Source organism: Vipera ursinii, assembly GCF_947247035.1.
Source record: "Vipera ursinii genome assembly, chromosome: 2".
Lineage (NCBI taxonomy): Eukaryota > Metazoa > Chordata > Lepidosauria > Squamata > Viperidae > Vipera > Vipera ursinii.
The window spans coordinates 170,446,689-170,460,422 of record NC_139513.1 but is presented as its reverse complement, the minus strand read 5'-3'; the positions used below and the strand labels follow the sequence as shown (position 1 = coordinate 170,460,422).

The 13,734-nt window shown below is 38.1% G+C and overlaps 1 protein-coding gene across 2 annotated transcripts in view; it reads left to right on the top strand.

Annotated features, from left to right (window-relative positions):
* The window catches only part of WNK3 (WNK lysine deficient protein kinase 3), a 94,239-nt gene that overhangs the window by 21,697 nt on the left and 58,808 nt on the right, over window positions 1–13,734 (top strand). For both annotated transcript variants that reach the window (XM_083356718.1, XM_083356719.1), the window contains 3 exons: window positions 9,555–9,727; window positions 11,457–11,677; window positions 12,483–12,640. In XM_083356718.1, the coding sequence (XP_083212844.1) occupies window positions 9,555–9,727; window positions 11,457–11,677; window positions 12,483–12,640 (552 nt within the window). The remainder of the gene's footprint in view (window positions 1–9,554; window positions 9,728–11,456; window positions 11,678–12,482; window positions 12,641–13,734) is intronic.

Sequence of the window (13,734 nt, the reverse complement as noted above, 5' to 3'; positions counted from 1 at the left end):
AAATAAAATCATCTGTGAACATTTGGGGTGGGTGAAACCTCCGAGTTATTTTGCACAAATTCTTTTACTATTTGCATACATCTGTTTTCACTACAATGTGTGTAAGAAAAGGAAAAAAATGTTACATGTCTGTTGTAAAGCTTTCATTGTCTAAAAGTAGGATTTTTGTATAGTGAAAATTTAAAGAGCATGCTATTTTTTATTCTGCAGTGATACCTAAAAGTAGCTTCTACAGGGTGAACTAATGTATTGTAGGTAGTAATGCATATTTAACTTTCAAGCAATTTGTATCTCAATGAGCTTGAATAAGTGAAACAGAAATTTCTTGTGCTACTTTAAGAAGCTTTTATAGTCATTCTGAAGTTAAACTTCAGAAGAAAGTTTATATTTAAAATACAGTATAAAAATTGCAATTGTGTAAATGTGTGAGAGAAGAGAAATAAAACATGATACCATTATGTAATAAATAAAAGGTAAAGGTTCCCCCGCACATGCGTGCTAGTCGTTTCCGACTCTAGGGGCCGGTGCTCATCTCCGTTTCAAAGCCGAAGAGCCAGCGCTTGTCCGAGGACGTCTCCGTGGTCATGTGGCCAGCATGACTAGACGCCAAAGGCGCACGGAACGCTGTTACCTTCCCACCGGAGTGTTCCCTATTTTTCTACTTGCATTTTTTATGTGCTTTCGAACTGCTAGGTTGGCAGAAGCTGGGACGAGTAACAGGCGCTCTCTGCTACGCGGCACTCGGGATTCGACCCGCCAAACTGCCGACCTTCTGATCGACAAACTCAGCGTCCTAACCCACTGAGCCACCGCGTCCCTATGTAATAAATAGGTAGTCCCTAAAATTGGCCTTCTCAAAAGATATGTCAATGAATTTGCAGAATGCTACCTGTTTTTATAGTTCAGTGAAGCAGAAACTTTTTCCTGTTCCATTAACTATTTTCATTTATTTGGGGATAGGTGGGTAAACTATTGCTTGCTTGTAATGCTGTAGGAAAATTTTTAAATGTTGCATCCCAGCTGCAATATGCTATGTGATCCATCACATTCCCTCCATATGAAGTATCTACTGTTACTAAAAAATGTATATAGGTATTGGCTGAGAAAAAATGCTTTGACCATCCCTATCAAAAAAAGTTTGGTATTAATTTTTTGTTCTGATAATGAGTAAATTGAATCAGGACATTCAGTCTGGGAAGCACTGTTCTAAACTTAAAAGTATTCCTATTGGGTATTTGTCTTCTAAAAAATAGATTTTATGTCCCATTTATTTATTATATTCCAGGAGAGAATTATTACTGAAATTGGGAAACTTAATTTTAATGCTCTGCTTACATTTAATGATATACCATTTTTTCAGTTATCCTTATTTTCTGTAAACAGTGTGGCACTACGTATAGCTCATTAACCCCACTATTATGTGAGCAAATGAAACAAAACAGAAATAATTTTCAATTACTAATAAGCCAAGGTTCTCTTTCAGGAATAAATCAAATGTTTTTTGTTGGTTTACAATCCTAGTTGTTTTGTGAGCAACAATCCAAGGTTCTTGGCTTCAGTTTCACACAAAATTCTGCTTTTTTTCTTATGCGAAGGAAAGAAGAAAGCAAGATGCAACAAATGAACACTCTAGCAAACTGCTGATTCTCTGTAAATAATTTGGCAAATATTTCCATATGCAGCTTCATTCTACTCAGTTGCATTCGTTATGTTCTATTTCATTTCTAAATAGAAATTCTTCAATTTCCTGTTTTAGTGAGATGCATTTGAAAACTATTGAATTATCTCCCCCTCCCCATCAATCTTCAGATCATTTGTAATCAGCTCTTTGAAAATGTCTTCATGGTTGTGGTTTTTAGATTATTTGTTTTTACAATTAAACTTAATTTTAAAGGGAACAGATTACTGCAGGTGAAGTTTTGTCAACATTAGTTGAAATTGTCTGCTGTGATTTACACAGCTTAAGAGCTATTGATCTTCTGAACATTACTAGTGAAGTTTGATTTATGATCAGCTGTAGAAATTTCCTCATCAAAAGCTGTACCGATAGTTAGTAGATTGTATGTTAAAAATACTGGAAACATTCAAGCATACATTAACCTGTGTGGCTAGCCTTAGGGAATTGTGTTAGGACAAGCATGCTGCCAGTTCAAATTATACCAAACAATTGTTAATATAGATAAATATTTATTCAATTTATATAAAAGTGTGATTGATAATACAGTGTGGGACAATGGACAGCTCAAGATAATGGCTTGGGTCCGGGATATCTGAGGGAGCACCTGCTGCCGGCATCAAGCTCCCTTCGTCCTGTGCGCTCCCACAGGGAGGGTCTGCTCAGGGTACCGCCGGTAAAAGATTGCCGGCGGACAATACCCAGGGGGAGGGCCTTCTCTGTGAACCAGCTGCCTGTAGAGCTTAGGACTGCCCCTGACCTTCGCTCATTCCGCCGGGACCTGAAGACCTGGCTCTTTGAGCTCTCCGGCCTGGTCTGAGCATATTAATTGGGATTTTAATTGGATTCTAAGTGGGATTTTTATTTATTCAAGGTTAATGTAATCATTTTAATTGTTTTTAATTTTTGTAGTTGTTGTATTGTTTTCTTTTAAAAAACCTTGTGAACCGCCCTGAATCCTACGGGAGGGCGGTATATAAGTTTAATAAATAAATAAATAAATAAATGGCACTTAACATACTACTGTAGAAGAGCTGAGGATCTTTTAAAGTAATAATGTTATTTATGATGTAGCTAGATGTCTAATTTTTGATACCTAATTGCTGACATTGCTATATAGGAAACATAAAAATCAAACTGAGTATTGATCTGAATCTGGGAGAGAAACTAGTTTCTCCCAGAGGTTGGAACTATAGATTGGTCTGCCGTAGGTGATTAATGGATCCAGTTGGGGTTCAGAGTGAATTTGGGGGTTGTTCCTGAGGTGCTGCTGCATAGTCTTACAAAAGTTCTGGTGGCCACCTGGAATTAATGTCCTTTGGACTCAAGGCTCCTGTTTGAGGAGCAAGGAACAGTCATGGCTAAGAAGTCCTTTGCACAACTACAGTTTATGTGTCAGTTGTGCCTGTTTCTGAACTAGAAGGTCCTGCTCATAGTTGTTAATGCCCTCACAATTGAACTGCTGCAGTGTGCCCTTGAAGATGATTTGGAAGCTTCACCCAGCATAGAATTTCAGTGTTAGAGGCTTACATGGAAAAAGGGATACCAGATGTTCAAGCTGGCTTCAGAAAATGCCAGGGAATATGAGACGCTATTGATGATGTATGCTGCATAATTGAGAAAGCCAAACAATACCTCAAAAATATGTGTTAATATGTGCTTAATTGATTGTAGAAAGCCCTTCAGTTGTGTTGATTGTGTCAAGCTGTGGAATGTGCTTAGAAAAAATGGGAATCCCAGAACATCTTATTGTCTCAATGAGAAACTTATCTATAGGTCAGAAAACCCACAATACAGACAGAACAGGGCAAAATGACATTGGCAAAGTATTTGGGGGGGGGGAAGAAAACCTTGTTTCCATATATTCGGGCTTCTTAGAATGGGGTTAATTTATTTATTAGTAAAGAATGCTTTATGTGGTACTTTTATGTATCCAAATTGGAGGAAAGGGGCTTGTCACAAATAAAAAGACGAGAAGCTCTGATGTTCTTTAAGGTACCAGAGACATAGTCACCCAAGCTATCCATCTGATTTTTGCTAATTTTCTTTTCTTACAAATTTTCTGGTTTTGTTGGATGAGTATGTTATTAAATTTATGCTACACATTAATCCAGAGGCATTATATTACATTCACACATTCATTGCTTTGAGTCAAATTTAGCTCCTGGTGACTTCAAGGACACATCCATGCTGTCTTCTTGTCAAGAGTGTAAAGGTTATTGGCCATGGGTTCTTTTTACAATGTTCCAGTCTAATTGACAGCTGTGGAATTCAGTGGCGATCTTCCATCCAAATCCTATTGGAAAAAGAAAGCTCATGGGGGCCACATTGCTGAAAATGTACTCATCTGCCATTCTTAAATTTCTAAAGACAAGAGGTGGCTAATATGTATCTGCAGGACTTATATTTTTAGAAGCTAAACTAATAGCCTAACTTTATGGTGCCTAGTAGAGCCCCTTCGCCAACTGTATACCATTGTAACTGGCACAATTCAAATTCCTAAGATCAGCTCATCAAGTCCCAAAATGTGTTTATAAATACCATCCTGCGACTAGAGTCAGGCTTCATGAAATGGAGAGTAGAGTGTGGGTGACCATACTCAGGTATTAGCTAAGACTATGCTTGTTCCCCCTTGGCCTTGTCCCATGAGTGATAATTTTCAGTCCACATGGAAACAGGAAGTGGCAACTGAAATCTCATCCATCAGCTTCTCTCTAAGTCTTCCACTGAGCATGGGATATGATCAGGTCACAGCACTCATTAAACAGCATGTAGCAGACACAGAGCGCCAATTGGATATAACCAGGACCCATTCTTTATTTGCTATTGAATCCCAAAAGGTACTGTATGGCACTTAACTAATGTACCTAAACTTTGTATTGTGCACCAACTGTGCCCTTTTGTGGATCACAAGGCCCTGCGCTCAATCACTCACGTCCTGGTGATCTCTCATTTGAATTTTGCCACATGTTCTACATGGATCTACTTATGAAGTGTATTTGGAATGTGGCAGTAGAGACAGTTTTGGAGGCCCCTGGGATGGCACATGTTAGCACCACTGTTATGTGAGCTGCGATGCCTGCCATTCTGTTTCTAAATCCAATTCAAAGGTTAGTTATTATCTTTAAAGCTCTCTATGGTAAAGGTCCAGGATATCTGAAGAACTGCCTTCACTCAATGGGATTAGTCTGTGCCATTCATTCTGTCAGAAGAGGCCTACTGCGGATCCCATCAGCCAAGGAATTTTGGCTGGTGGGGTCTAGGAGAAGAGCCTTTTCTGCCTCAGCCCCCAACCTTTGGAACATCTTGCTCCACCCCTTCGCTTGTGACCTTCAGGAAAAACCATAAAACCTGGCTATGCCAGGTGAATGAGTAGCTCTAGGGTAGAGGTGGTTGTTGCTATAACAGTGAAGACACCATCCCTGCTCCGTTCAGATGCATGATTTTTTATATTGTTCTTAATTCTCTGCAATTTTAATCTATTTTATATTTATAATTGCCTTTTATTACATTGTAAGCCACCCAGAGTGGCCTCGAACTGCGAGGCATATAAATTTAATAAATAAATAATAAACAAACACAGAGGGGCCTTTACTGTAGCATAATGTCATGCTCTCCTCTCAATTATCTTTGTCAGCTCTCCCAGGTAAACCAGACAGGAAACATGACAAGATGAACTAATTCTACTTTATTGTAAGGCTATGTTAACAGAATCTTGTAATTCTGAAGGCACAAACTTCCTGCCTCCATTTTTTTACTGCTTCATCCACTAGTCCACGGATAGGCAACCTCGGCTCTTTTATGACTCATGGACTTCAACTCCCAGAATTCCTGAGTCAGCTGACTCAGGAATTCTGGGAGTTGAAGTCCATGAGTCATAAAAGAGCTGAGGTTGCCTACCCCTGCACTAGTCACTAGTGGGAGTCTTTCCTAAGTTTCTTTCTTTGCTTGTTGAATGACTTCTGGCTCCTGCCTGATTGTTGATTGTTGTCAAGGCAGCTTCTATCTCCCTTTTCCCCCAAAGTCAGTCATATATTCAATTACAACTCTTGAAAGCTGATACAGGAAGATTCCTTATCCGGAAAGAGAATGCCCCTATGACTCTGAATACACAGAAACAACACAGTCCAACCTATCAAAAACGGTATTGTAAAAACAGATTAGAAACACAAGTTAAAATAGGCAAGAAAATGGTAAGTAACCACCTGTCCACCCTAGACAAGTTAAATCAGCAGGACCAGATGGATTACACCCCAAGGCTATGAAGGAATTGGCAGTTTTGGTCACCATGATGTAAAAAAGATGTTGAGATTCTAGAAAGAGTACAGAGAAGAGCAACAAAGATGATTAGGGGACTGGAGGCTAAAACATAAAAGGAACAGTTGCTGGAATTGGGTATGTCTAATAATAATAATAATAATAATAATAATAATAATAATAATAATAATAATAGTAATAATAATAATAATATAATAATAATAATAATAATAACAATAATAATAATAATAATAATAATAAGAAGAAGAAGAAGAAGAAGAAGAAGTAGTTGGAAGGGACCTTGGAGGTCATCTAGTCCAACCCCCTGCTAAGGCAGGAAACCCTATACCATTTCAGACAAATGGCTGTCCAGTCTCTTCTTAAAAACTTCCAGTGTTGGAGCATTCACCACCTCTGGAGGCAGGTTGTTCCACTGGTTAGTTGTTCTAACTGTCAGGAAGTTTCTCCTTAGTTCTAGGTTGCTTCTCTCCTTCATTAGTTTCCATCCATTGCTTCTTGTCCTTCTTTCAGGTGCTTTGGAGAATAGCTTGACTCCCTCTTCTTTGTGGTAGCCCCTGAGATATTGGAACACTGCTATCATATCACCCCTCACCCTTCTCTTCATTAAACTACACATACCCAATTCCAGCAACTGTTCCCTATATGTTTTAGCCTCCGGTCCCCCAATCATCTTTGTTGCTCTTCTCTGTACCCTTTCTAGAGTCTCGACATCTTTTTTACATCGTGGTGACCAAAACTGGATGCAGTATTCCAGGTGTGGCCTTACCAAGGCATTGTAAAGTGGTATTAATGCCTTACGTGATCTTGATTCTATCCCTCTGTTAATGCAGCCTAGCACTGTGTTGGCTGTTTTGGCAGCTGCAGCACCCTGCTGGCTCATATTTAAGTGATTGTCCACTAGGACTCCAAGATCTCTCTCACAGTTACTACTATCGAGCAAGGTACCACCTATACTATACCTGTGCATTTGATTTTTCCTGCCTAAATGTAGAACCTTACTTTTTTCACAATTGAATTTCATTTTGTTAGATAGTGCCCAGTGTTTGAGTCTGTCCAGATCCTCCTGTATCTTAAGCCTATCTTCTGGAGTATTGGCTATTCCTGCCAGCTTGGTGTTCGGGGGTAGGCAACCTTGGCTTTTTTATGAGCCATGAGCCATGCTGGCTCAGGAATTCTGGGAGCTGAAGTCCACGAGTCATAAAAGAACCAAGGTTGCCTAGCCCTGGTCTAGTTTAATGAAGAGAAGGATGAGGGGTGACATGATAGCAGCTTTCCAATATCTCAGGGGTTGCCACAAAGAAGAGGGAGTCCAGCTATTCTCCAAAGCGCCCGAAGGCAGGATAAGAAGCAACGGATGGAAACTAATCAAGGAGAAAAGCAACCTAGAACTAAGGAGAAACTTCCTGACAGTTAGAACAATTAAATCAGTGGAAAGACCTGCCTCCAGAATGTTCCAACACTGGAAGTTTTTAAGAAGAGATTAGACAACCATTTGTCTTAAATGGTGTAGGGTTTCCTGCTTGAGCAGGGTGTTAGACTAGATGACCTCCAAGGTCCCTTCCAACTCTATTATTATTATTGTTTTGTATTATTGTTATTGTTGTTATTATTAATATTAATATTATTAATCATCGCACAGTCAGCCAGATGTTCAGATTGGATTTGGCATTTTTGTCTACCTATTGAGTTCTTACCAAGGATCTGGGATACGCAGATCCTATGTTTAATGGTGTTACAGATATTGCCTCAGGATGGAAGCTGTTCCTAGTAAAAGCCACCTTTTGCAATTGACTGATGGCAAATTTGTCAATGCCAATGGTGTCCAAGTGGTATTCCAGTTGTTTTGGGATTTCACCCAAAGCGCCTATTACTATTGGAACTACCCTTGCTTGCCTTTGCCACAGTCGTTCTATTTCTATTTGTAGGTCTTTCTATTTTGTTATCTTCTCCAGTTCTTTCTCTTCTCTCCTGCTGTCTCCAGGCACTGCCATGTCCACTATCCAGACTTTTTTGTTTTTCTTATCGACAACTGTTAAGTCGATAAGAAAGACAAAAAAAAGTCATTCTATCATTATCATTATTTTCTCAGAGCTGTGCAGGTAATCCTTGACGTACGACCACAGTTGAGCCCAAAATTTACATTGTTAAGCAGGACAGTTTTTAAGTGAGTTTTGTCCCATTTTGTGACTTTCTTGCCACAGTTGTCAAGTGAATCACTGCAGTTATTAAGTTAGTAACATGGTTTGTTAAGTGAATTTGGCCTCCCTATTGACTTCGCTTGTCAGAAGGTCGCAAAACGTGATCACAGGAGACCGCCACTGTCATAAATATGAGTCAGTTGCCAAACATCTGAATTTTGATTATGTGACCCTGGGGATGGTGCAGTGGTCATGTGAAAAACAGTTGTAAGTCAATTTTTTTCAGTGGTGTTCTAATTTCGAATGGTGACTAAATGAATGGTTGTAAGTTGAGGACTACCTGTATTACAGTGACATTCATACTAGTCATGTCTCATCATTAGTGCATAACTACCCAGGGCACACAGGACAATTTTACACAGCCCTGCTTAAAATTTGTCAGATTATGACCCGTGACATAAACTAGACTTAATGAATAGAGCTAGCCTTATTGGAGTGCTCTGTCAGGACCCACCTCAATCCACATCTTAGGAAATAAGAACTCTTGGATGCAAGTTTAGTCCAAAAGGAAAATGTTTACTAGGATGGAATCGATTGTGGCAATACAAGACGGAATCTAACAAAGTTACATTTCAATCCTATATAAAGCATTCCCATTTCAGCCCCTCCCCTCATCCATTTGGTCAGATGTCAGGCCCTTCCATGGGAAAGGGAACTCTCCTTGGTTTTATGGTTATTGCTTCCTTTTGTGTTCAAATGTTCCCTGTTGTTTGAAGATGCCTAAAGTCTTGACCTCTCCCCCCCCTTCGGAGAGATGGCAGAATCCCCAGAATAAGCACATTGTTCTACCTATACATTTATGAAATGTGATATAAATGGATTCTGACATTGTAATTTGAGAGATAATTAGTCTTAACAAGCTTTCATGCGTGGGAAATGGCCTGAATAATTACCTGCAATATGGAAAACACAAAACTGCATTGTTTAATGGAGGGGATTGCTAATATTGATTATTTGCAGGTGGGGGGGGAAGGGGAAAGAGAAAGAAAGAAAACTGCTTTGTTCATGTTGCGACTTTTTAGATGTTTCTTTTTTTCTCTTTTTCCATGTAAATGTTAGTTTACACATCACAACTGTTTATTGGTTTGTTTAATACAGACATGTCAAACTCGTGACATCATGTGACGTCGCGCAACGTATCGGAATGGTTTTGCCATTGCCAGCAATGGGGTGGGCGTGGCTTCCTATGTGACGCATCCGGCCCGCAGGCCAGCAGTTTGACACCCTGGTTTAATATATCACAAGTATTTGGTCTTCTTAGTCTGTGTTTAAAGCAGAAAAGTGAAGTCTTTATACAGCCTGCTTCTAAATGCTGCCATCAAATAGATAAAATATCAGTATCTGAAGTGTTACTGTAGCTGCAGCTAACTTACTGATTATGGCACACTTTTTCATATTTTTAGGACAGGAAGCTGACCAAAGCAGAACAGCAGAGGTTTAAAGAAGAAGCTGAAATGCTGAAGGGGCTACAACACCCCAACATTGTCCGATTTTATGATTCTTGGGAATCAACGGTTAAAGGAAAGAAGTGTATTGTATTGGTAACTGAACTAATGACGTCTGGAACACTGAAAACGTACGTATTTCCTGTTTTTTCTCATAAACAGAGTAAATATTAGCAGAAATTTTTTTGAATGTTGTTCACAATTGCTAGTAGTATTTTGGGCACTAACCATATTGTTGTTGAATTATCAGTTAGCCAGCAAATGATTATGTAGCTTTATAGTTCTTCTAAAATGTGTCAAAGTATCCAGCTGACTGAATTGTAATTGCTTGCTTACCGTATATAAAATCTGTTTCGTGGAAGTACAGTGAGTTAAGAAGGATTGTTTAAATACTCTATGAGTCCGTCAATAATCATTTACAATAAATTATAAGACTTATTTGATGTATTTTAAGCCTACCTTATATGGTGAATGGAATAAATAAAACAATAATGGAGTGTGATAAATTGTGAGCTAATACTATCATTTTATGACTGGTTTAGTTAGCTGGAGGGATGGATGGATTAGGAAAAAACAGAAGTCACTTGGCAGTGTTGAAGATATTTTATATATATATATATATATATATATATATATATATATATATATATATATATATATATATATATTCAGTATTTGTAGAATTTACTGATTTTAAGCTAATTTATGTCAACGTGTTTTTAATTTGCTGTGTTATGCTTATATTCCACTGCATCTAAATATTTCATAGTGATTTCAATGGATTGGTTATAGTCAAGAAAGGATTAAGATGTATTAGGATGATTATATTGTAAGTGCAGAAGCCCATTAAGTAAATAAAAATTCCTTATAAAAGACTGATATGGATTAGATAAAATTTATGCCATGTAACTTTTGTCTTTTTATTTTTTGGTTTTCTTCCTCTTACCCAAATATTGGGAAAAATGAATTGATAACTTCCTGAATATTAAGAATGCTCAGTAAAACATAAGATAAAAGATATTAAAATGTCAAATACTTTCATTCCAGCATTTGGTGTATTCAGAGTTTCTGCTAGTGCTATTGGTTCCCTTTGTAAGGAACATATATTTATAATTACTGTAGGAGGATTGTCATAATCAAGCTTTAAGTTGTGTATTGTGTCTTTTCTATGAACTGCGTAGCTCATGACCAAATTTTTGTATTAAACGGATAGATCAACTAACCAATTTTTTAAATCTGTAAAACAGCATGGATTGGGATACAATTTGTACTGACACAAAAAAATTGTAATAAGATATTTCTTTACTCTTTCTCTCAATCTATATACTACTAAAATTCTTCTTGTAACTTTTAATTTGGGTAAAGCAGTGCATCATAGGGCAACGATTTTTGAATCAACATACCTCAAAGGGACTAACATAAAAAAGTTCAAATTTTGGAATCCGTTACTCCTGTGGGATTGAACTTTGACAAAGTTGTGGCCATTTCAGAACTGCCACAGTGCTACGGTCAGCCATAATTATGTGATCGTCATTCCAATGCTGTCTGCCAGCTTCCCAAAAGGAAAGTTGATAGGGAAGCCAATAGGAAGTCAGAAGTGACTTCTGCTCGCACTGTTTTTTTGCTCACCCATGTTCATTCTGTTTCTCTGTTTAGTTTAGGAAAGCTAAACTAGTTTAATAATGATAACTTAGAATAATGATAACTCAGGACTATGAAGTTCCTGAGATAAGGGAGTGTAACATTTTGTGAACCTCTGAGGGTTGATCATGGTACATGGACTAACTTAAAACTATGTCTGTTTCGGTTTAATGCATAAATGCTTTTTGGCTTTCTGTAATCATACTAATTTCTTTACAGGTATTTAAAGCGTTTTAAACTCATGAAGCCAAAGGTGTTAAGGAGCTGGTGCCGACAGATTTTAAAAGGGCTACATTTTCTGCACACAAGGACTCCTCCTATCATCCATCGTGATTTGAAATGTGACAACATCTTCATCACAGGACCTACTGGTTCAGTGAAGATAGGGGACTTGGGACTTGCCACCTTAATGCGTACTTCATTTGCAAAGAGTGTTATTGGTGAATATACAGTAAATGTCTTTGGTATTTCTATTGGACAGCTGCTTGTGCCATGTCTCTTTGTCATCTATAAAGACAGAAATCTGCAATGCCACATAAGGCAAAGATGCTTTACAATATATAGCTAGGAAAGTATTGCAAACTTAAAATAGATGTCAAAAGATAAAAAAAGACATCAAGCAGCAGGAAATACTAGTGATAGTGCCTTTAACCTGCAGTCACAACATAAAGTATATAAAGAGCTTTTTCAAAGAGACATATTATTACCATGCATAAATAGGCATGGGACTTTCTGGGTCTCATTATAGGGAACACCATATCCATTAGTCATGCTTCAAGCAGTGGGCAGAAATGGAACAGAATGTTTTGTATTGGCCTGATGAATTAGGCAGTTATATTTATGATAATTCAGATGTCAAATGTAAAACATTTCTCCCCACCTTGAAAGGTTTTAGCCAGACAAGAATGCAAAAATCTTGCAAGGGGTCTTGGCAGCATTTCTCTCCCCCTCCCCCCATGTCTAATACAGTAGATTAGCATAGTGTAACCGCTAGGCACACTCAGCCTTAATTGGACTGTTTGGATTTTTTTTCCTCGTATTTTTCTTTAAAACAAGAAAAAAAAAATCCTGCTTCAGCAAGTGCTACTTCCTGTTTGCTTGTAGGTAAGTATACATGCTTGGAGAGTGAATTGATTATTGAATATTACAAGATAGAAATAAGCATCTCTTGGGAAATATTCATTAAGTGACCACAATCTAAAGTGGCTGTAATAACACATTGGTCTTTCTCGTCTTTTATTTCAGGAACTCCTGAATTCATGGCTCCTGAGATGTATGAGGAACATTATGATGAGTCGGTGGATGTCTATGCTTTTGGAATGTGCATGCTAGAGATGGCAACTTCTGAATACCCATATTCTGAATGTCAGAATGCAGCTCAGATCTACAGAAAAGTAACCAGTGTAGGTGCACAATTAACTTCTTCAAGAGGGCAAACCTGTATAAGATGGGCCTAAAGCAAATAAGCCTATTGGGCTAAACCTGTCTTGGTCCTTTTGCTATACAAAGCCATTACCAGACATATTCTAGTATTTTCTGGATTTTCCTAGATTTTGCTGTTTGTTCTAGAATAGATAATCTTTTCAGTTGTTTCACTCCCTGAAAAACATACAAATTGCTCTTTCGTACTCAAATGGCAGAATGTACAAGTTAAGCTTGTATTTTTTTTAATGGCTGCCCTAAGCCAAAATTAAATGGAACAGGAACAAACCACATTTCTAGCCGGCTTTTGTCTGTGCATCAATCATTGTTGCTCCCTGTTCTGAAAGTTTACCGACTGCCTTCCTAAAGTCACTGTTGAATCATCAACTAACCCAACAGTCCTCCGCTTGTTCTTCTGGCAACTAGTACAGATTCTTTCATAAAAAGATCTTGAGTAAGGGCTTCGTTTCAAGCTTCGTAGTGTTTTCTTCTCTGACTATTGTGTACATCTTATTCTGCTGGCACAGTAATCAAAATGTACAAAATAGAGTTACGAAGCTGGACAAAGCAGTTATTATAAAAATCAATAGGATTCTGCCTGTTTTTGCTGAAGTTGTTCTTCCATGTTGGTTTTATTTATCACATCTTGTTATGAAATTTCCCAGATGGCTTTCTAAAGGAAACACTTTCAGGAAAATTCTATTAACAAACACTGCCTTGTGCGCTCTTCTGAGACAGTCTCCTATACAGGTTGCATTGTCCTATGTTCTGCAATAATTTTATTTCAAAATGTGACCTACAAAAAAAAAAACCTCCCTCGTAGATCGTATCCCATAGGCTAAAATACTTTTTTCCTATCTCTGCTGCTGGTAATGACATCCAGAATTCTTTTTTTTTTATTGAAAAGTTTTAACATACAGTTTATCTTTAACAATCCCCCCTCCCCCTCCCTTCTCCCTCCCCCCCTACCTCTCCCCCCTCCCCCCCTCCACCCCCCCCCCGACTTCCCAGAGCTAAATACAAGGTATATATAAAAAAACAATCATAAACAACAACATCCAGAATTCTTTTGAAA